The sequence below is a fragment of the Lithobates pipiens genome, unplaced genomic scaffold (genome assembly GCF_037356315.1).
Source record: "Lithobates pipiens isolate NorthernLeopardFrog02 unplaced genomic scaffold, aLitPip1_a1.2 Scaffold_1, whole genome shotgun sequence".
Taxonomy (NCBI): Eukaryota; Metazoa; Chordata; class Amphibia; order Anura; family Ranidae; genus Lithobates; species Lithobates pipiens.
Window position 1 is genome coordinate 156,243,500 of NW_027507685.1, and position 23,111 is coordinate 156,266,610.

Sequence of the window (23,111 nt, forward strand, 5' to 3'; positions counted from 1 at the left end):
GGTCCAGGCTTTGCCCATCATGGTTGTCATACCTCCAGAGGAGTCATCATGGGTCAGGAACCTTGGCCCTGGAACTGTATAGAACCCTATGACTACATTATTGCAGTCAGTGTCTAGGAGAGCACCCAAACTATAATCAGTGGCCCAAGCAGTATTACAGGTCAGCATTTGGGGTCTGGATATGTCTGGGACAATGGAAGACCTAAACATTTACTACTATTGAAGGACCAGTCACCATATTACTGTTCATAGATGACATTCCAATACATTTTGTATGGGTACCAGTTTTGAGACAGAGGCTGGGCTGTCTAGAACAAACTACAGTGAAGTCCGTGTTTTCATTGACAGTACAGGTACTAATGCAACCATGTCCTGACTGGCTGAAAAAACTTGAGGAGCATAAATCAATCCAAAAGTAGCAGAGAGTAGTGGAGAAATGAGACAACACGGCCCTAGGAAGAGTTTGGAAAAATGCATTTACGCAGTGAGTAAATGAAGACTTCATGATGGCATCCAGGTAAGAGGGTGTACACCAGTGGTTCTCAACCTCAGTCCTCAAGTTCCCCCCAAGGGGCCATGTTTTGGGAACTTCTCTTAGCTAAAATAGCTCTTATCAATACCATGTCATTGAAATTGATTTAAAGCAGCTGTGCAAAGTAAAGGAAAACCTGAAACCATGGCCCGCTGGGAGAACTTGAGGAACAAGGTTGAAAACCACTGGTGTACACAACTTTGCTGTTGAAAAGGGAACCATCACATTCATACTACAGAGGGAGCTTTACAGTTTCTACCAACCATTGGGTAACACCAATGTTAGCAGTGTTAACCACACCTGAAAACCGATTTGCAGTAGACAACTTTACAGAGGTAGCTGTGAAGAGATTTGCAGGCATTAATGAGGCGATTGTTTTTCTTTTCTTTTCTTTTCTACAACCAAAAGAGGGAATTTGTATAGAAATACTGTGACACAACAGTGAGCCAAGCATTTGTGGCATGATCCAATTGACTTCAGTTGGCGAGTTTGACAGGTGGTGCCATCTGTCACACTCAACAGTTTGAGTTAAATGTGCCAGGAAGCAAAGCATTGCAGCGAGTGTACAAACCCCTCCAGTTGCCATAGTAGGTCTTATGTGGGCAGTCAAGGGATGGTAAAAACACACATCAACTGCCTGTGTGAATGGGGCCTTAGAGTAAATACAGTGGTATCATGATACCTGGAGATTAGACAATGAGCCGCTACACACTGATCAATTAAGCCTACTTATTAATTCATTATTACTACTTATTAATTACTGTTTTAAGCACTGCACAGGGGTGTGTGCTTTACAAATAATATGATTTCTATAACAGCTTACCTGTAAAATCATTTTCTTGGAGTACATCATGGGAGACAGAGCCTTAAGTAATTTTTTAATGCGTAATAGGCTACCTTTAGGCAATGTACACTGGTATACCCAATCCAGGAAGTTCACTCCCTATATAACCCCTCCTTCTTCCATGTGCATATCAGTTTTTGTAGCAAAGCAATATACTTAAACCCCATAAAAGAGGAGAGGGACCTCTGTGTCCCATGATGTACTCCAAAAAAGGATTTTACATGTAAACTGTTATAAAAATCCTGTTTTCTTTAATCGTACATCATGGGACACAGAGCCTAATTAAGTAATTACTTAATGGGACATCCCATAGCAAGGGAGACACAACCTGGAGGGTATCCCCAGACTCGAGGACCTATACTGCTGCCTGCAGCACACTGCGCCCAAAGGTGATATCCTCATACCTCCTTACATCAACCTGATAACATTTTTTGAATGTATGCACTGAAGACCAAGTTGCGGCCTTACAGATCTGAGCCATGGAGGCCTGATGACGCACTGTCCGAGAAGCACTAACCGCCCTGGTAGAGTATGCCTTAGCTTAAAAAGGGGGAATCTTACCCCTTAAATTATAAATTTGAATTATAACTTGTCGAATCCATTTAGTGACAGTGGATATTGATGCTGCCTGTCCTCCTATGGCAGAATAAATAAGACATCAGTCTTACGAATCTAAGCAGTTGCCTTTAAATTTTCACTGCTCTCACCACATCAAGACAATGTAGTGACTTTTCTTCACTGGAACATGGTTTTGGAAAAAACAATGGCAGGACAATATCTTGGTTCAGGTGAAAACTTGAAACCACTTTTGGTAAAGGTGTGGACAAGGGCATAACACCACTCTGTCATCCTGAAAAATCAAATATGGCGCTTTACAAGAAAGAGCAGCCAATTCTGAAACCCTCCTTGCTGAGTATATAGCAACTAAAAATACCAACTTCCTTGTCAGAAGGACTGGGGCAGTGATGGCGAACCTTGGCACCCCAGATGTTTTGGAACTACATTTCCCATGATGCTCAATTACATTGCTAAGTGCATGAGTAACATGGGAAATGTACTTCCAAAATATCTGGGGTGCCAAGGTTCACCATCACTGGACTAGGGGAATATGTTGTATCGGTTCAAATGGTTGTCTTTGTAACGCAGACAAAACGAAGTTCAAGTCCCAAGGGTTCAAAGAGGTTTGACTGGCGGATTAAGCCGCATCACCCCTTGCATAAAACCCCAGACTAAAGAATGTTTAGCAAGTGGTCTTTTAAACAAGACTGATAAAGCTGAGACTTGGCCTTGAATAGTACTCAAGGCCAATTTAATTTCTACCCCTAAATTTAGAAAGGCAAGAATTCTGCCTGACATATCTCCAAGGGTGTCAACCCTTGGATTTACACCAGGAAATATAAGCCCTCCAGACCCAATAATATATAGTTCTGGAAGCTGGCTTCCTTGCATTAATCAGGGTAGAGATAACTGACCTGGAAAGCCCACATTTCTTCAGAATGTGGGTTTCAATAGCCAAGCCATTAAATTTAGAGGCCGTAAGGTAGGATGGAATATTGGTCCATGTGAGAGTAGATCTGGCCATAGTGGGAGGGACCATGGGCCCTCCACTGCCATCTTTACGACCTTCTGGGCCATGCTAGTGCCACCAGAATTACCGGCTTTCTTTCCAGCTTGATCCTGCAAAGAAGTCAAGGCAGCAACTGAATAGGGGGGAATGCATAGATCGGTGAAAGCTGATCCCACGTGGTCACCAACGCATCTGTTCCACATGCGAGTGGATCCCTTGTTCTGGCCACAAAGTTGACTAACTTCATGTTGAATCTGGACTAGACAGACTGCCTGAATCTCTAGGATATTGATGGGCAAGGTTCTTTCGGCTCTTAACCACTGTCCCTGGACAGTTGTCTTTTCCAGTACTGCTCCCCAGCCTTAAAGGCTGGCATCTGTCGTTACCACTTTCCAGATAACTGGTCTGAAGGATTTTCCTTTCAGCAGATTCTGAGTTAGTAACCACCAACTGAGGCTTTGTGACACCCTTGGGCACAGCCACATTGGCAAGTCTAAAGCTTGAATCCTTTTGTTCCAAGTGGACAGGAAACTGTTTTGCAACAGACTTGAATGGAACTGGGCATAGGGAACTGCTTCGAATTAAGCCACCATGGTTCCTAACAACCTCATGCAAAGGCGAATGGAGGGATTTTCTTTTGACCTGGCCATCCGCACCAGCTCTCATATGGAGTTGATCTTTGCCTGAGGCAAGAACACCTTTTCTTGGGCTGTGTCTATGATCAGACTCAAGTACCCCAGTCTTTTTAGCGGTATTAAGGAAAATTTCTCTAGGTTGAGAATTCAACCCAAACTTTCTAGGTAACTGGTTGTAATGCATATGCTTTGCTCCAAACGAGCCCCCAACTAGTCTATTAGCAATAGATCATCTAGGTACGCTACAACTGTTATTCTCTGTGCCCTTAACCTGGCTAGAGCCACAGAAACTTTTGGTGAGTGGGAAATATAGGAGCATGCAGATATACATCCCTGATGTCGATAGATGCCAGAAGTTCTCCTCCTAGAAGGATAGAAACTATTGACCTGATTGTCTCCATGCGAAGTGAGTGGATCTTCGGGAGCCAATTTCGATTTTTTAGATCTAGAATGGGTCTGACATCTCCATTTGGTTTTGGTATCATAAAAAGATTTGAATAAAACCCCAAACCTTGCTATTTTGTGGGGATCTATATTATCACCCCTTTAGATCAGTCTAGTGCCTGAAAACAGACATTGTCTTTTCTCTGAATATTTGGGAACTCTTCACCTCAGGATATATATAATACACACAATCTAGAACTTTGGAAATCAGATATGAAGAACATACACTCACCTAAACAGATAACATTTCCTTCAAAGTTCACATCCTTGAAGACCTGCAGAACTCGGCTTCCCTCTGGTTCTGGCTCAGTCCAGCGACTTACGTGACAGCCTTTTATATCATAGCTGAACAGATTGGAGACAAGGCAGTTACTAAACACCACCTGTGGCCACCCTTGAATTTAAACATGAGAGGAAAAAAACAAACAAAAAAAAAAAACACCCTACCGGCCAATGATCCTCTCATCTGGGAAGAAGACACTCTGCATGATAATGAAGTATTTCTGTAACAGAGGACAATAAAGTGTATTTTCACTGAACAAATATTTTGAGATTTTATTATAGTGTTTATGTTAGTGTATTAAACTTTTTTTATCATTTGAAAAGATTATACCCTCTGTCAGGTTTTTATGGGTCAAAAAGAGCTCCATAGCTCAAGGGTTAGAGCACTAGTCCCATAAACCAGGGTGTGCGAGTTCAAAACTTGCTGGGGCCTGACCACAAGTGCTGGCGACCGTATCTTACAAAGCGGAATAATAAGGTTTTTAGTGTTGCGAATCAACCTTTTGCTTGTCCGCCGAGTATTGTCACTAAGACAGAAAGTGTTGGGAAATCCAATGGGATCATCTAGTTTATGTCAAAGAGAGGATTTCCACAAATTTTGGTGAGAATTTATCCTCGCTTCACCAAGACATATACTAAAATTTTAACTTTGGTGAGATTTTCTCTTAACGTCACTCTATCCAAAAAAAAAAAAAAAGTAAAATTTCCACTTAACTTTAACATTATCACATGCTTGCTGTTCCATATTTTTGTTACTGTATTAAAGATTTAAGCTGGCCACACACCTATAGATTATCTGCAGATTTTCTATGCAGAGCAGCGCAATTTGACTGAGGAGAGTTGAGCACATGCGGACAAATGTGAACCTAGAGTTTTAGAGAACTTGTAGTCGTTTGCTACAATTTTTTTTCTTTATATATTATAGTCAGTACTAAAACATTTATTAAATTGTTTTGTAATATTGTAGATTTGAAATATTAAAACGTTACAGAGTTTTACATGCAGCTAAGTATATGGAGATGTAAGCTCCTTCTCCTACTGTTTACAGAGTTTAAGCAGAAGGCGTAAAAGCAGTGATCCCACCCCTTCCTCCGTATGAGTTTTTAATGACAGACAACAAGCTTTAAAGAGGAAGTAAACCCTTCCAAACAACTTGGACCTATAGGTAAGCCTAGATTAAGGCTTACCTGTAGGTCCAAGCAATATCTCCTAAACCTATATGGTTTAGGAGATATTTGCCCGAAAATGGGCACCGCTGTCTACGGCGCATGCGCCGTAGACAGCGGCGCGCAGGCGCACTAAATGCGGCAAATCCAAGAATGGATTTGCCTAATTTGTCGACTCCCGTGCGCATGCGCGGGAGTGACGTCATCGCGGCTTCGCCGTATGGCAGCGGCGGAGCTGCGAGACGCGACTCCCGTGCGCATGCGCGGGAGTGACGTCATCGCGGTTGCGCCGCTGTGATTCGTCGGAGCTGCGAGACGCCACCAGCAACATGGATGCGGCGGACTACAGGGGACAGCGGCGACTTCGCTGGCTCCTGTGTCAGGTAAGTGACACATAATGAGCTACTATGCGATGCATAGTAGTCCATTATGCTTTACCTTTGCAGGGAAAAAAAGAGGAAGTAAACCCATCAGGGTTTACTTCCTCTTTAAAGTAGTGAGCTTCTGCTGTGCTTTCTCTTTAGCTAACTTACAGTGCTCTGGGAATCCTCTTTTTTTTTTTTTTTTACAAATAAAATAATGACAAAGGCATTTATATGTGCCTCCATTTAAAAACGTAAAACAGTAAAATACAAATGCTTAATACAAATGCTACGACAGATGCTTGATTGGACATTTTAGAATTTCTGACAAGATCAATGGGTATTTTTTGTACATATTAAACAGATATAACCTTCTATTGGTTTATTTACCAGACCAAAATGGAGCCAAATAAGAGAAGTTAATTGTTAAAGTTAAAATACATTTTAAGAATAGGATGTAGAGCGTATATGTTGTGCAGACATGCTCACCTTCCTCTCTTGATCCCGTGTGATACTATGAACTCCTGGAAAATAACAAATGTATCATAAAATACATTTTTCTTTAATGTCTTTTTAAAACAAGATTACATTTACTGTGTAATCTATTCCGTATTCGATAATAGTACATGGTTAGTAAGGTTGAATAAAGAAACCAGTCCATCCAGTTCAACCTGAGTGAGTGTCTACAATTGTCACATAGGTCTCTACCCTCAAGGAACCCACAAATCAAGGACCCCATTCATATACTAGGGCCAATTTTGAACAGAAGCCAATTAACCTACCAGCATGTCTTTGGAGTGTTGGAGGAAACCAGAGTACAAGGAGGAAACCCACACAGCCACAGGGAAAACATGCAAACCACAGGCAGGTAGTTGGGATTCGAACCAGTGACCCTTTTTACTGCTAGGTGAGAGTGCTACCCACTACACCACTGTGCCACCCTGATAAATACAACATAAGATACTGTATGACTGATATAACTGTATTACTTAAGTGCAAGAAATAACAATATCACAACACTTATTGTGAAAACAGAGGCTATTCAATGAAATAGGAAAAAAAAAAATTGTGTAACGGTAACACGTGCAAATGCGCACAAAAACGTTGGGGCAGGGACTTATAAAGACTCTGCTGACTCAAAGATGGCTGCCAAGGGTCATCTGGATGCAGCGCAGCCAACCGGAATGCTGCTTCCAGGAACCCGAATTTTCCCTGATTTGCTCTCCGGTCGGGCGCCACCTTCAGTGGAGGAAGCAGACTGCACCTGCCTACAAACTGGCTCCCCTATTGCTTCATCATCTCATACTCCAACCCTGCTGTACAGGTACTGCAAGAAGCTGATATCAGGTCAAATTCAGGTACTTACACTGCTTGCATTTAAAATCACAGTTAATGACTTACAAAGTAATAAAGTAATAAAGTAGCCTTCGCAAGTAAACTTTGGATATAAAAAAGTCTACACACCCCTGTTAAAATTTCAGGTTTTTGTGATGTAAAAAAAATGAGACAAAGATAAATCATTTCAGAACTTTTCCCACCTGTGGGAAACTGTGTTCAGAATTAAAGCGGAGTTCCACCCATTTAAAAGTCGGCAGCTACAAAAAGCCGCACTGTGAATGGCTGGGCACTCTTCTGGGACCTATGACATGTCCAAGAAGATTTCAGGATGGCAGGGGGGAGAGGTGAACTTCCTTTCCAGCGCCGCAGAGCCAGGGGAGGAAGTGGGAGCTGGGTGCCCGTATAAACAGGGTACCCACTCCTCCCCTAAAATAATGTGGCATGTCAGGGGGCCATCTGCACTTAAAGCGGAAGTTCCATTTTTGAGTGGAACTCCGCTTTAAGCAGTCACATGCAAACTCATGTTAAATAGGAGTCAGTACACACTGCCATCATTTAACCGCTTCAGCCCCGGAAGATTTTACCCCCTTCCTGACCAGAGCACTTTTTGCAATTCGGCACTGCGTCATTTTAACTGACAATTGTGCGGTCATGCAACGTGGCTCCCAAACAAAATTGACGTCCTTTTTTCCCACAAATAGAGCTTTCTTTTGGTGGTATTTGATCACCCCTGTGTTTTTTGTTTTTTTTGAGCTATAAACAAAAAAAGAGAGCACCCATTTTGCAAAAAATGCATTATTTTTTAAATTTTACTATAATAAATATCCCCCAAAAATATATAAAAAAATAATAAATTTTTCCTCAGTTTAGGCCGATGCATATTTTTCTACATATTTTTGGTAAAAAAAAAAAAAAAATCGCAATTATGCGTTTATTGATTGGTTTGCGCAAAAGTTATAGCGTTTACAAAATAAGGGATAGTTTTATGGCATTTTTATAAAAAAGTTTTTTACTAGTAATGGCGACGATCTGCGATTTTTATCGTGACTGCGACATTATGGCGGACGTGGCGGACATTTTTGACACATTTTTGGGACCATTGTCATTTATACAGCAATCAGTGCGATCAGTGGCGTAACTAGAACCTTCAGGACCCCGATGCAGGAAACTATGGAGGCCCCCCCCCCCCCCGACCTCCGGACAGGGCTCTTTTCTCCGTGCCCGATGGTGGAACACCAGGGCCCAGTCCCAAGTGGGTGGCCGCATATAAAGGAACTGATTTAAAAAACATCAATTACAGCCACTGTGCCCATCAAACGCCACCACTGTACCATCAAACACCACCACTGTACCATCAAATGTCACCACTGTGCCCATCAAACTCTACCGCTGTGCCCATCAAATGCCACCGCTGTGCCCATCAAATGCCACCGCTGTGCCCATCAAATGCCACCGCTGTGCCCATCAAATTCTGTTGGTGTGCCCATTAAATGCTGCCACTGTGAATCCCCACTGCCAGCTCGCTGTCTGCCCGCCACTTACCCTGTCTTGGTGGGGCAGCGGGTAACGGCCATGAGTGGGGTGCTCCATGCATCTCCTGCCATCCTCATCTCCCATCCTCTCCTCCTGATGGGCGTCCAATAGCTGTGCCTATCGTTTCAGCCAATTAGGTGATGGGTAACAGACCCGCACACCTGATTGGTGGAGAGGCGGTTCAGTGTTAGGAAAGTGAATATTAATTCACTTTTCTAACACACCTGGGTAGACTGTGAGCGTCAAGCATGGCGCACGCAGTTCACCTATTTTGAAGCCTATTAGAGCCCATGGCTCTAATCAGGTGCTGCAAAAACACCCCCCGCCACTGTAATTTAGGCGCCCGGCACCCCAAAAGGGACAAGACACCTAAATATGGGGTGGCAGCGGTGGCCATGGATAGATTCATGCTATGCTATGCATGAATCTATCCATTGGTCATAGAGGGGGTGGCTGGAGAGAGGGGGCGGCACCTGTGCACCCTTTTGGATGCACCGCCACTGATAAACACATGCACATTCACTTACATACATATGCATACATGCACACTCACACACATGCATATATACACATACACACACATACATGCATGCTCACACACATACATGTTCCCACACACACATACATGCATGCTCACACACACACACACACACACACACATGCTCTCACACACACACACACACACAAGTATGCTCACACGCACACATACAAGCATTCTCACACGCACACATACAAGCATGCTCACACGCACACACATACAAGCATGCTCACACGCACACATACAAGCATGCTCACACGCACACATACAAGCATTCTCACACGCACACATACAAGCATGCTCACACGCACACACAAGCATACAAGCATGCTCACACTCACACACAAGCATACAAGCATGCTCACACTCACACACACATACACACACACACACATACAAGCATGCTCTCACACACACACACACATGCATGCTCACACACACATACATATAAACACAAATACAGTAGCTAGTCTTATAAAAAAAAAAAACGACAGACATTTACCTTGGCTCTTCCTGCCGGGTACTGCACTGTAGGGGGAGACAAAGAGCACACACTGTGCTTTCACTTTACCCTAATGTGAGGAGCTCCCTGCATAGTGCCGATTTCAGTTCAGCTGATGATCAGGGAGCTCCTCTCAGCCTCCCCTCCTATGGAAGAGTACAGGGGGCCCTCAAGGGCCCCCTGCAGCAAGGGGCCCGGTCGCCATGGCGATCTTGGCGACCCCTATAATTCCGCCAATGAGCGATACAAATGCACTGATTCCTGTGTAAATGACACTGGCAGTGAAGGGGTTAACCACTAGGGGGCAGGGTAAGGGTTAAGTGTGTCCTGGGACGTGTTTCTAACTGTAGGGGGCATGGCTACGTGTGACACGTCACTGATATCTGTTCCCGATCACAGGGAGCAGAGATCAGTGACACTGTCACTTTGGCAGAACGGGGAGTTCTGTTTACATTAACATCTCCCCGTTCTCCCCCCCCCCCATGAGACAATCGCGGGTATCCTGGAAGGTGGCACTCATGCGATGGCACGGCGGCAAATTTAAAAGGGACGTAGCTGTACGCCCATTTGCCTGTCCGTGCCATTCTGCCAACGTACATCAGCACCGGTCGGGAACTGGTTAAAGTGCCTCTGATTAACCCCAAATAAAAGTAAAGCTGTTCTAGTAGGTTTTCTGACATTTTCTTAGTTGCATCTTACAGCAAAAGCCATGGTCCGCAGAGAGCTTCCAAAGCATTAGAGGGATCTCATTGTTAAAAGGTATCAGTCAGAAGAAGAGTACAAAAGTATTTCCAAGGCATTAGAACACAGTGAAGTGGAGAAAATATGGCACAACTGTGACATTACCAAGAACTGACCGTCCCCTCCAAAATTGATGAACAGACGAGAAGAAAACTAGTCAGGGAGGTTGCCAAGAGGCCTACAGCAAAATTAAAGGAGCTACAGGAATATCTGGCAAGTACTGGCTTTCTGGTACATGTTACAACAATCTCCCGTATTCTTCATATGTCTGGGCTATGGGGTAGATTGGCAAGACGGAAGCCTTTTCTCACAAAGAAAAGCATCCAAACCCAGTTAAATTTTGCAAAAACACATCTGAAGTCTCCCAAAAGCATGTAGGATAATGTTTCATGGTCTGATGAAACCAAGGTTGACGTTTTTGTCCATAATTCAAAAAGATATGTTTGGCACAAAAACAACACTGCACATCACCAAAACAACACCATAACCACCGTGAAGCATGGTGATGTCATCATCATGCTTTGGGGCTGTTTTTCCTTCAGCTGGAATGGGAGCCTTAGTCAAGGTAGAGGGAATTGCAGTTCCAAATACCAGTCAATATTGTCACAAAACCTTCAGGCTTCTGCTGGAAAGCTGAACATGAAGAGGAACTTCATCGTTCAGCATGACGACCCAAAGCATACATCTAAATCAACAAAGGAATGGCTTCACCAGAAGATTAAAGTTTTGTAATGGCCCAGCCAGAGCCCAGACCTGAATCGGATTGAAAATCTGTGAGGTGATCTGAAGAGGGCTGTGCACAGGACATGCCCTCACATTCTGACAGATTTGGAGTATTTTTTCAAAGAAGAGTGAGCGAATATTGCCAAGTCAAGATGTGCCATGCTGATAGTCAAAAGGGGCTTCAACAAAGTATTAGTTTAAGGGTGTGCACACTTATGCAACCATATTATTTTATTTTTTTATTTTTACTTCCCTCCACCTAAAAGATTTAAGTTTGTTACACAGTTTATAGGTCACATTAAAAAGGTGGAAAAAGTTCTGAAATTATTTATCTTTGTCTAATTTTTTTTACATTACAGAAACCTGACATTTTAACAGGGGTGTGGCGATTTTTTTTATATTCACTTGAAGCCTATAATAAGGCTTACCTATATGTAGTGTAAATATCTCCTAAAAGTGTCCGGTTAGAAAGTAGTTATATTACATGCAGCCAGTGACATCACTGGCGCATGCGCTCTGAAGGAATGGCCACCCATACCATTCCTTCAGAGCCCTGTGCCGTGAACAGCGGGTCCCGCGGGAGTGACATCATCGTGGTTCCCCCAGTCACAGAACCAGAGTCTGCGAACCTGGAAGCATGACGGGTGAAGATGGGAGCGCCTGCAGCGCTGACATCTCGGCATTGGAAGGGCTTTGTTTTAAGGTAACTTTAACATAATGTGCTAGTATGCGGTGCGTACTAGCACATTATGCCTTTACCTTGTAGGTTCCCAAAAAAAAAAAAGGCCAGCAGTTTACAACCACTTTAACATGTAGAAACCCTTGAAATAACTTTCAAGTCTCAGGGAACCCCTGAAAATGGTACAGTAATATTTTGACAGATGGTCTGACTCAGTATTACAAGGCAGTTAATGACTGGTTCAGCAGCGAAGGGGTACCTGAGCAGGTGTGAGATTTATTGTCAGATGGGTGTTTACCCACAAAAAGGAATCAGTCTAGCCAGCCAATGCTTACCATCCCTAGGAGAGTCGTTCTGTAGGTGCCTAGGCCTAACAGACTGGGAAAGCTCTAGTTTGAGCAGAAGCTAACTGAAGGATTAAACAGTCTAAACAGCCAGGAGGCTGTATTCTTCAGAGTGGCTGCATTGACCAGACCATCAACTAATGAGAAAAGAGGGGACACTGACCCAGAGTCTCTCTGGAGTCCAATAGGCAGGGAGCATGTACAGTTCAAGGTGGGCAACTCAACAGCCAGTAGGCAGGCATGTAACTATTATGTTGTTCTGTGTTAGCGTGATGCTGATGAAACCCTGCGCTGGAAACCTTTGTATAAAAAAACCTTTTAAATAAAAGTGGGCAAAAAAAAAAATCCCTAAAAAGTTGGCACGTGAACTGGGTCCTTTACTTACATTTTGGAAAAAAAAATTTGTTTTCTTTATATATATATATATATATATATATATATATATATATATATATATATGATATATATATATATATAACTATTTTAATTATTGCTTGGAGCTTTATTTTATTAAAATAATTTTTTTTTTATTAAAAAATAAGACAACAGTACAGTTAGCCCATTTTTTTTTTAAATATGATTATAATAAATAATAATAATAATAATAATTATGAAAGATAATGTTACGCCGAGTAAATTGATACCCAACATGTCACGCTTCAAAATTGCGCCCACTTGTGAAATAGCGACAAACTTTTGCCCTTTAAAATCTCCACAGGTGATATTTTAAAATTCTACAGAGTGCATGTTTTGAGTTACAGAGGAGGGATTGTGCTAAAATTTTTGCTCTCGCTCTACCGATCACTGCGATACCTCATATGTGTGGTCTGAATACCGTTTTCATATGCGGGCGCTACTTACATATGCAGTCGCTTCTGCATGCAAGCTCGGTGGGACGGGGCGTGTTTAAAAAAAATAAAAGCATTTTCTTATTTATTTTACCTTTTATTTTTACACAGTTTTTTTTTTTTTTTTTTTTTAAATTGTGTCACTTTTATTCCTATTACAAAGGAATGTAAACATCTCTTGTAATAGAAAAAAAAGCATGACATTACCTCTTAAATATGAGATCTGGGGTCAAAAAGACCTCAGATCTCACATTTACACTAAAATGCAATAAAAATGAATAAATTGACATTTAAAAAAAGACAAAGTCTCTAGACTTCGCTACTCGTTGGTTTTGCCTAAATCACGGAAGGGGGGGAGGGGCGAATTGGTCTGCCCGACCTGATCTCCTATTATCGAGCCTTACATCTGTCTAGAGTGGTTTCATGGTGCACTCCCTCACAGTCTAAACTGTGGGTGCAAGTGGAACAACATGCCTCATCGATTGTTTTGTCTGCACTCCCATGAGTCGCTCATAAATATTATCAGAGATTGAAGAGGCATTCTACAATCGGGGCTACTATTGCAGTTCTTACTCATATATTCTCAACAAAAAGCCTCTCCCCCCCCCCACCGGTGATCCAGAACCCAGACTTCATACCCGGGCTTTATAATAAACAACTTTGGGGGTTGAAAGCACTGGGTAGAACTAGATGCATGCATTTTGCTACCCAACAGGGTTGGATATCTTTGCAGGATCTCTCCACTCTTTCACAGCCTCCCTTGAGTCCTTGGTCTGTCACACAAGCCGATCTAGGGGGGCAGGCGAGATGCCCACCAGCGAGATGCTGCCCGTACAGCCCGCCCTGTGTGCCACAGTGCCTGGATAGGAGGATCGGTATATAAAGGAAATTAGCCTTCTATATTCCTCCATGCAACCTCTGAATGCTTGCAGGAGTGAGAGGAAGAGAATCAAGCATTCAGTGGCTGCATGGAGGAATATAGAAAGCCAATTTCCTCTATATGCAGCCCCCTGCCGATTCTCCTATCCAACTTATTTTACTTATTTTAATGCCCCCCCATTTCACCTTGTGCTCCCTGCCCCCCCCCCCCAGTGATCTCCTCCTCCACCTCACTCTCCTGCCCCCCCACAATTCTCTCCACCCCTGTTCCTTCTGCCCCCCCTACTCTCCAGCTCTCCCCATCCTTCTCTGGCCACCATCCCAGTGCTCTCCACTCCTCCCCCTTTCGCGCTCCCACCCCAGTGCTCCGCCCCATCCTTTCCCCCCGCTCTCCACTCCCCCCAGTGCTCTCCCCCCCCCGTTCTTCCCCCCCCTGCTCTCCACTCCCCCCGTTCTTTCCCCCCCCCTGTTCTCCCCCCCAGTGCTCTCCACTCCCCCCAGTGCTCACCCCGTGTTCGTGCTCTCCCCCCCCAGTGCTCTCCCCCGTTCTTCCCCCCCGTGCTCTCCACTCCTCCCAGTGCTCCCCAATCCCCCCGTTCTTCCCCCCAGTGCTCTCCACTCCCCCCAGTGCTCCCCCCCTGTTCTTTCCCGCCCCCAGTGTTCTCCCCACCCCCCAGTGCTCTCCCCCCTGTTCTTCCCCCCCCAGTGCTCTCCACTCCCCCCAGTGCTCTCCCCCCCATGTTCGTTCTCACCCCCCAGTGCTCTCCAGCTCTCCCCATCACTATCCAGCCCCCACCCCAGTGCTCTCCAGACCCTCATTCTCCCCACCACTGTTCTTTCTGGCCCCCTGGTGCTCTCAAGCTCCACCCATCGCTCTCCAGCCCCCCCAGTGCTCCCTACCCCCGTGCTCTCCACTCCTGTTCTTTATTGGCTCCCCCCAGCACTCTCCACTCCCCACCCCTGTGCTCTCCACTCCTCCTGCATTTTGCCCCCACCCATGTGCTCTCCAACCCTGCCAGTGCTCTCCACCCCTCTAGTGCTCTGCAGTCCCCCGTGCTTTCCACCCCTGTTCTTTCTGGTCCCCACTGGTGCTTTCAAGCTCTCCCCCCTGCTCTTTGTACCCCCCCAGTACTCTTCAGTCGCCATGCTGTCCACCCCTGTTTTTCAGCCCCCAGTGCTCTTCGCCACCCCACACTCTTAGCCCCCCCCAGTGCTCTCAGCCTACAGTGCTCTCCACCCCTGTTCTTTTTGGCCCCCCCAGGGCTCTCAAGTTCCCCCCAGCGCTCTCCACTCCCCACCCCTGTGATCTACACTCCCCCCTGCTCTTTGCCCCCACCCATGTGTTCTCCAACCCCGCCAGTACTCTCTGCTCCCCCTTCTCTCCAGCTCCCACCCAGTGCTCTCCACTTCCCCAGGACCAGAGGACAGGCTGACTGGGGTCGGAAAATAAGGATGGCTGAAGGTGGAGGTGGCCAGGGACCACTTCATCTCATAGCAAACAGATCCTCTGGAAGGAGCACCGTCCCCATCCAATGGTGGGCACAGTGAGGCCGCATTTGTTGGCAGGGTGAGACTGAATTCACGGGCAGAGTAAAGCTGCATTTGGTGGGCACAGTGAGGTTGCATTGGTGGGCACAGTGAGGTTGCATTGGTGGGCACAGTGAGGCTCCATTGATGGGGACAGTGAGGCTGCATTGATGGGGACAGTGAGGCTGCATTTTATTGACACTTGTGAGGCTGCATTGAGCTCTTGCATCAAGTCTGCGGTCTCTGACCATCTTCTGTATCATGTCTGCGGTCTCTGAGGGAGTCTGGAGAGGTGTCAAGAGTGGGAGCGCTCCCGGGATGGGGTTCATGGGAGAAGTCAGACTTGTGTGGACTGTGGAGAGGAGACTATAGCATAAAACCAGAGCCACTGAGCTGGAGCCCACTGACTGAGCCCTTACCTTAGTGTATTCTTTCTGCAGAAGGTGGCCCCCCCCCACGTTCTAAGTTCCTGGGGTCCCCCTTGATGATTGACCACTTTTAACTGGAATTTTATATATATCTATAAAGCCCTATGTGATTTCATAGCTATATATAATACATGTTTCATCAAATGTGCATTAAAATGCATGGTTTTCCCTTTCATGAACAAGAAAATAATGACGTTATGCTGTTGGGCTGGTATAATAATGCTGTGGGGCTGGTATGAGATTTTATTTTATTTTTTTATTCCCAGTCCGGCCCTGCCTTCAGATTTTTTTCACAAGACTGCAAATCAACAGGATTATTTTACTGGCCCACAAATCCTCTATAGCAAGTCACTTTCAAGAACAGGGATATAAGCTATTGGTCAAGTGGTATAGGGTTCCTGCCTTAAAGCGGTTCTGCACCTTTAAAAAAAATCTTAAAAGCCAGCAGCTAAAAATATTGCAGCTGCTGACTTTTAATAAATTCACATTACCTGTCCCAGGGTCCAGCGATGTCGGCGTCAGATGACGAGCGATCGCTCCTCTCTCTGCTGCCTCCGCCGCCATCCTCTGTCAGGGAATCGGGAAGTGAAGCGTTGCGGCTTCACTGACGGTTCCCGACTGCGCATGCGCGAGTCGCGCTGCGCGTCTCTGCTGGTCCCCGCTGTGTCCTGGGAACTGTGTGTTTCCCAGAACACAACGGGGGGGGGGCACCGGAGGGGGGGAGGAATCACATGAGAACTTCCACTTTAGAGTGGAGAACCGCTTTAATGAACAACCTTTTGTTTGTGGTGTTCCTGGTTCCTCCTCTGCCACCATTGTTTTGTATATAAGCGCTTGAAATTACTTCTGAAATGGAAGTGTATTACTTTTAATACATTTTATTAGTCATACCGAATTACACTATGTGGCCCTGATTCTCCATTTCTCCTACCCACTGATTGAAATTTGACACCAACCACCTCTGCATGGAGACAGACTTTCCATAAGTTTTGGGACACATTTTCCAAAGGTTATATCTCAGCTGTCGATTGACAACATAAGATTGCTTGACTCATAGAATTTACGTTCTTTTGGGTTCGAATCATCTGGTAAGCCTGCATCTGTTTCATTGGTGGTGCTGTCACACTGGTGATTTCAATTTCCATCTTCCTTGTCAACATGCTGGTTTAATGATCTTCAAGGCTCTGATTAAACACTGGGGACTCTATAATATTGCCTACGGACTTTCTATATAAGTTTTGGATTTATTTTTGGAATTATTCACATGGCACTATTTATATGTGATAATTGGTGTGATATACAGTTTACGTTATAAGTTTTGTCACTTTCTCACTTGTTAACAGGCGTGACATATAGTTTATGTCATAAGTCTTGTCAATACTCACTTGGAATCATTCTATACAGAATTTATGACATTAGTTTGACTAGGCCATTAATTCAAAGACTTTAGCGCTACAGTTTATGCACCTTTTCTATTTTAAAACAAAGTTATCTGTTTGTTGTGTCAGCTGCTACTATTTCGGCAGCGCGGGGTATGTTTTACACTACATCGTAGTTTGTGAACTTTCCTACAGACTAAATAATCCACACAGATTTGGGTTATTTTTACCAACGAAATGTAGCAGAATACATTTTGGCTCAAATTTATGAAGAACAATTATTCATTTGCAAAATTTTATACCAGAAACTAGGAAAAATGTGTTTGTGGTTTTTTTTTCAAAATGTTTGGTCTTTTTTTGTTTATTTAACAAAAAAAAACCCCCAGTTGTGATTAAATGCCACCAAATGAAAGCTCTAGTTCTGTGAACAAAATGATAAAAATGTAGTTTGGGTAGGTACAGTGTTCCATGACCGCAAAATGGTAATTTAAAGTGCGACAGCGCTGAAAGCTGAAAATTGACCTAGGCAGGAAGGGGGTGCACGTTTGTACAATCATCAAAAAACTACAGACACAACAGCGGAAATTTTGCATTACTGTACAGAGTGTGCTCACCCAGAATCTTCACCAGCAGGGAGTGCGGATAGGCCTGGAAGTGCTGAATATACTTTGGCAGGATCTGTAGCAGAAAGTGAACCTCTCGCTTACTCTGCGTCTTAAGGAAGAATCGCTTGTCATTTCTAAAAACAGAACATAAACACATAAGTAGTTAAAGTGTACATAAAGAAATGTTTTTTTTTTTTACCAGTGTGGATATAATGTGTAAGGGTTAGAAACCCTGTAAGGTTTATATTACTGTTGTATCTTCACTGGGGAGATTCAACCTCTCTTTGTCCTACAGACCCTTGTCACTGAGGAAATCCAACATTTTAAAGTTCTCACTAGAGCAAGAGACATGGGGAAATCAACCAAAGCAGAAAGAGGTTACCGTATTTATTTATTTTTTACTTTACACACATTTTAAGAGGCTTCAACACTTTTTCTATCAATCTTCATCATTTAATTTATATGTTTTTTACAATTTAGGGTCCAACTTAAACTGGTAGTAAACGCCCTTTGTTCTTTTGTACCTACAGGTAAGCCTATAAATAGGGCCAGGTTTAAATTGTCATCTGTGTCTCCACTGGGGAGATTTCCCCTCACTTCCTATCAGAAGTAAGGGGAAATCTCACTAACGGGGAAAGGGTGAGAACCTTTGACAGTGATTTTATGCCATTTTGTCCTGCCATAAACACAGCTGTTCCACCCATACCTTGTGCTAGTGTCACAGGGACACGGAGTGAGGTAATATCTCTCAAATGGGGTCACCGGCAGAAATAAATATATGGCAAAAAATTTAACTATTCCCCACTTTATCAAAAATGAAGGTTGGCTAAAGATCAGCTTTAAAAAAAAAAAGCATATTATAAATATATTCTTTAATATAGTTAAAGGACAGCCATGCTAGCTCAGTGTTAGGAGGTAAAAGGTTCTATCAATAAATCCTTTGAACTCACGTCAGGAAGAAGTCTGCTTTACTCTTGGAGTTACTGATGAACTGCAGATAGAGGCCGCAGGCTGACAGAGAGCGCTGGTAACCTTCCTCAGACATCCCGAGAGACTGGCGAAAATGCTGGAACACCGGGCTCGCATACGTCCTCATCATATAACCCTGTTGTATGCAGGATTGGAGGTTTTAGACAAATATTAACGGTTTAAAGGCCAACTCTGGCCAAAGGGTTTATTAGACTCGGGCAGAGTGTGAAAAGGTTACAGTCTGTAGGAGGTTGTGTGTCTGGAGTTGGGCTTTAAAGTGAACCTGGCCTGGTTTAAAACGACTTTAAGACAGTAGTGCTGAAGTGTAAGACCTATATGTACCTATGTTAGTCTTCAGATGGATCCCTGGGTCCTAAAGGAGCACTCTAGTTAGACAGGCTCAGCTCTACATGGAGCATCACTATCTGCCCAACATACAGCCTGTCCTTTAAATGCCAGAATCTCAATGTTCTCTGGAATTTAACAGTAGAATGAGAAAGGGTGGGGCCTATTTATCAAACGTTGGCTTACTCAAGTATATCCCAAGATCCAAAGGGGCTCCACCGGATCACATGTATGATTAGAAGTATAAAATGGTTCTCTCCAGACACAGCAAGGTTCCTGGACCATAAGATTCCTCAGTGGGTCGCGGAGAGGCTGTTCCAGCTGTCAGTGTAGGCTTCTGGGCAGATTCCGACCATATGGTTGGTATCTTTTCAGAGACTGGACTGGTTCTGTGATGTCAGCTGACAGCGGGCTTCAGCTAACTTTCAGCTTAAAACGCATCACAGGAGCGCAGAACTGCGCTGCTGTGATACATAGGAGAAATATAGCCAAAATAGCTCTGGCTATGCTTCTCCTTTAACAATAAGAATTACTAGAGTTTGCAGAAAAGAAAATTGGAGAGGAAGTTGGCATCATTTGGTGTTGTTGAACCAGTTTCAAAGTTTAAGTAAAGCATCTGAAAAGATTGCCGGTGTGAAATTGAACAGGGAAGGGGGGGCCACAGACTGAGTGTGTGTGAGCTACCAAGGTAATGGAATTCCTCCACATTTCCGGTGATTGTACACCATCACATTACTGTTTCAGGAAGATGGTTGGAGGTGCTCTCAGCCAGCGTGACCATCATTGGTGGTGGATCAAGGCCTTGCTTACATACTGTCTATTGCAGCTTTTCTCAACCAGGTTTTCATGGAACCACACAGTTCCTTCAGAGGTTTCTAGGGGTTCCTTGAACAATGAGCAATTTCTGCCTCTAAGATAAGCTACCAATGACACTAATAACCATCTTTTTGTAAGGGGAGCCCAATTCTCACTGGCCACCAATGGAAGTATCAATCTTCACACTAATGAAACATGAGCTGTAGATATACTGTAGAAATTATTGAAAGGGGTGCACTGAGACCTGAAAGTTATTTCAAGGGTTCCTCTGGGTTAAAAAGGTTGGTAAAGGCTGGTCTACTGCTTCATACTTTAGATATGAATGTTCCAATGTTTCATGGCCCTGAGCTCAAAAAACATTTATTGAACACACAAAATGTTTAGACCAGTTTGGGTTTTCCTTTAAAGCCCAGCTTTCCAGCACCTACCCAGTTTTGGGCTCACATCAATATTAAAAACTGTAATAACTGGCTGTGGTCATAGCACATCTCTGCTGTTTATGCAACTTTCTCAGGTACAATGGCACTACATAGCGGTTATAACAAATCTTACCTTGTGTCCCTGTGTTAGTTTAGCACTGTAATCTTCATCTGTAAGTTGGGGCTATAAGAATAAAGACCAAATTCAAATAATATTTTTACACCTTGGTGCAAATTATGCCACTGCAATGCAGATGTACAGCAGCTACATCCAGCACACAACAGTGTACTAAACTAATCAGTCTGTATGGGTATACTGTATGCAGTGCCCGGACTCCCAGCTCTCCCTCTGCTGCTGCCCGCGCTGGGCTGACAAAAGGAGTGATGCCAGGGTCACTACTCCTGTCAGCCTTATAGTAGAAGGAACTTGTGGTGCCCTCATCACTATAATACACACTGAGCCCAGGGCAGCTTTCCCTTCTGCCTAGCCATTGTCCCGGGCCTAACTGTATGTACAGTATATATATCATGAATTATATAGCAGTAGTACCAGATGTAAAGTAAAAAAAAAAAAAAAAAAACAGGACAGAGAAAACAGGAAGATATCGGCTCACTGTATTTCTTGTAGGATCATTGTTTATTTATGCACGTATTAAACAGTGTATGCTTGAAAAAAAATGCTTTCATTGGTAAATTTAACAGACCAAACAGGACCAGATAAGGGGAGTTCTTTGATGTACACACACTTTAATATTAGCACTTCATCTAACCTTTAGTCCTCACTATTTACCATAACCATTCAAATTAACCCTTACCCTAAAACTTAATTTAGCAAGTAACTTTTTTTAAAGTTTTGGGTAGAGCACAGAAGGTTTAAAACCCTCACTGGTTTCTTTTCTGCTACTTGTGACCTTTTGAGGAGATTCCCCTTCACTTTCTGTTCTGCAGACACAACAGGAAGTAAGACAATCTCTACGTTCACACCTATTAATTTTTTTAGTGTATTTTGCAGTTTGCAGAATGCACTACAGTCCATTTAACATGGTTTCCTATGGTACTAGTTCACATCTATGCGTTTTGCAGCTGCAGCGTTTTTGGAAAGGGTCGGGGACTTTTTTCCCATGATTTCCAGCTAATAGACTTCAAAGGAGCTGCACCAAAAACGCAAGCGGTGCATTTTTGATGCAATTTTTTACGTGTTTTGTGGTTCTCATTTTCCCACTGTATATAGGTGGTTGCTAACCACGGGCCAGGGGGCCGCGAAGCCGGCCGCCGCGTCCTTAACAATTGACCAGTCATCAACTGCAATCTCCCAGTCACCAGACTGGGAGATTGCCAGGGGACATACTGGTTCTATAGACAGGGCCGTCTTTAATATTGATTGGACCCTGGGCAAAACTGTTCTTGGGCCCCCTCCGCATGCAGTTTTGCTCTCCACTTGCTCTGAGACATATAATAAATAGCAGCTAGACTCAAAATCAGTTTACTGAATCAGATCAGGCAGCTATTGCGATTAGTTGCCAGAGGTTACAGTGTATCATTACCGCTCACTGACTGGTTGCTAGAGGTTACAGCACACATTACAGCTCACTGATTAGTTGCTAGAGGTTTCAGCACATGATTTCTGCTTGTTGAGAATACTGTACAGTAATACGGCTCACTGATTCATTGCTAGAGGTTACAGCACATCATCTCCTCACTCCAGGGGTCATGCTATACATATGGATGCCGCCTTTATTTACATATCTATGCAGCTATTTACATATGAATGCTGGTTATTTACATGAAAACACAGGGTCTGCAGATGAGTCATCTGTATACAACAAAAGGGCGGAGCTGGGCAGCATTGGTAGCAGCACTTCACACTGAGATATCAGGACACAGCAAGAGACAAGGAAATTTAAACTGGAATAGTTGGCAAGTATGAGGCAGCTGCTTTGGGTCCCACAATAATGACAGGGCCCAGGGCAGCTGCCTCTTTCGCCCTGCCTTAAAAACGGCCCTGTCGATAGAGAGATATACCCACATGCTGTTACCTTACAGCGGTAAAGTAAGGGGACATCTACAAATTACGCTGCACATGAGCCAGGAATTCACTTGCCATCAGCACTCTGTCACCAGCACTAGCACTTTATCTTTTGCTGAAACTGTTAACATACAGTCACCAATCCATGCTGCACTTTATATTTTATGGACATTATTAATTTTATTTGTTTTCACCTATGAAAAGCCTTGTTGATATATTTATATGAATATATATTTTTTTGATACGTCTTTATACGTTCTTTTAGGATTTGCTATGCATTTTTCATAGGAAGCGCATCTTTTAGTGCACTTTCAACTGAGCACTGTTTTCCACTTTATTTGTACATTAGTTGGATATATTTCATCACCATTTTACCTAATGAAGAATAAGTTGAGCATGTGATACACCTTCTTTATACTGTCAAGGATTTGACATATATTTATAATAAGATATTGCCTCGTTCAAATATATCTTTTAGTGAGCACCTTTGCACTTTACTTGCACATTATTCATTTTACAGCGCAGCATTACCTTTATTTTATATTTTATTTGGGTTCTGATATTTCCTTCAGTGTCTGCAGCAGTATTTAAATGTACAGATTTGGTTAGCGCAGGAATATTATTTTATTTTAGTTCTGGG

The 23,111-nt window shown here is 43.6% G+C and overlaps 1 protein-coding gene across 4 annotated transcripts in view; it reads right to left on the reverse strand.

Annotated features, from left to right (window-relative positions):
- The window catches only part of PIP5KL1 (phosphatidylinositol-4-phosphate 5-kinase like 1), a 75,302-nt gene that overhangs the window by 27,754 nt on the left and 24,437 nt on the right, over positions 1-23,111 (reverse strand). For all 4 annotated transcript variants that reach the window (XM_077478769.1, XM_077478768.1, XM_077478771.1 and 1 more), the window contains 6 exons: positions 20,579-20,629; positions 18,847-19,001; positions 17,906-18,030; positions 6,322-6,356; positions 4,470-4,525; positions 4,255-4,367 (listed from right to left, as the gene is read on the reverse strand). In XM_077478769.1, the coding sequence (XP_077334895.1) occupies positions 4,255-4,367; positions 4,470-4,525; positions 6,322-6,356; positions 17,906-18,030; positions 18,847-19,001; positions 20,579-20,629 (535 nt within the window). The remainder of the gene's footprint in view (positions 1-4,254; positions 4,368-4,469; positions 4,526-6,321; positions 6,357-17,905; positions 18,031-18,846; positions 19,002-20,578; positions 20,630-23,111) is intronic.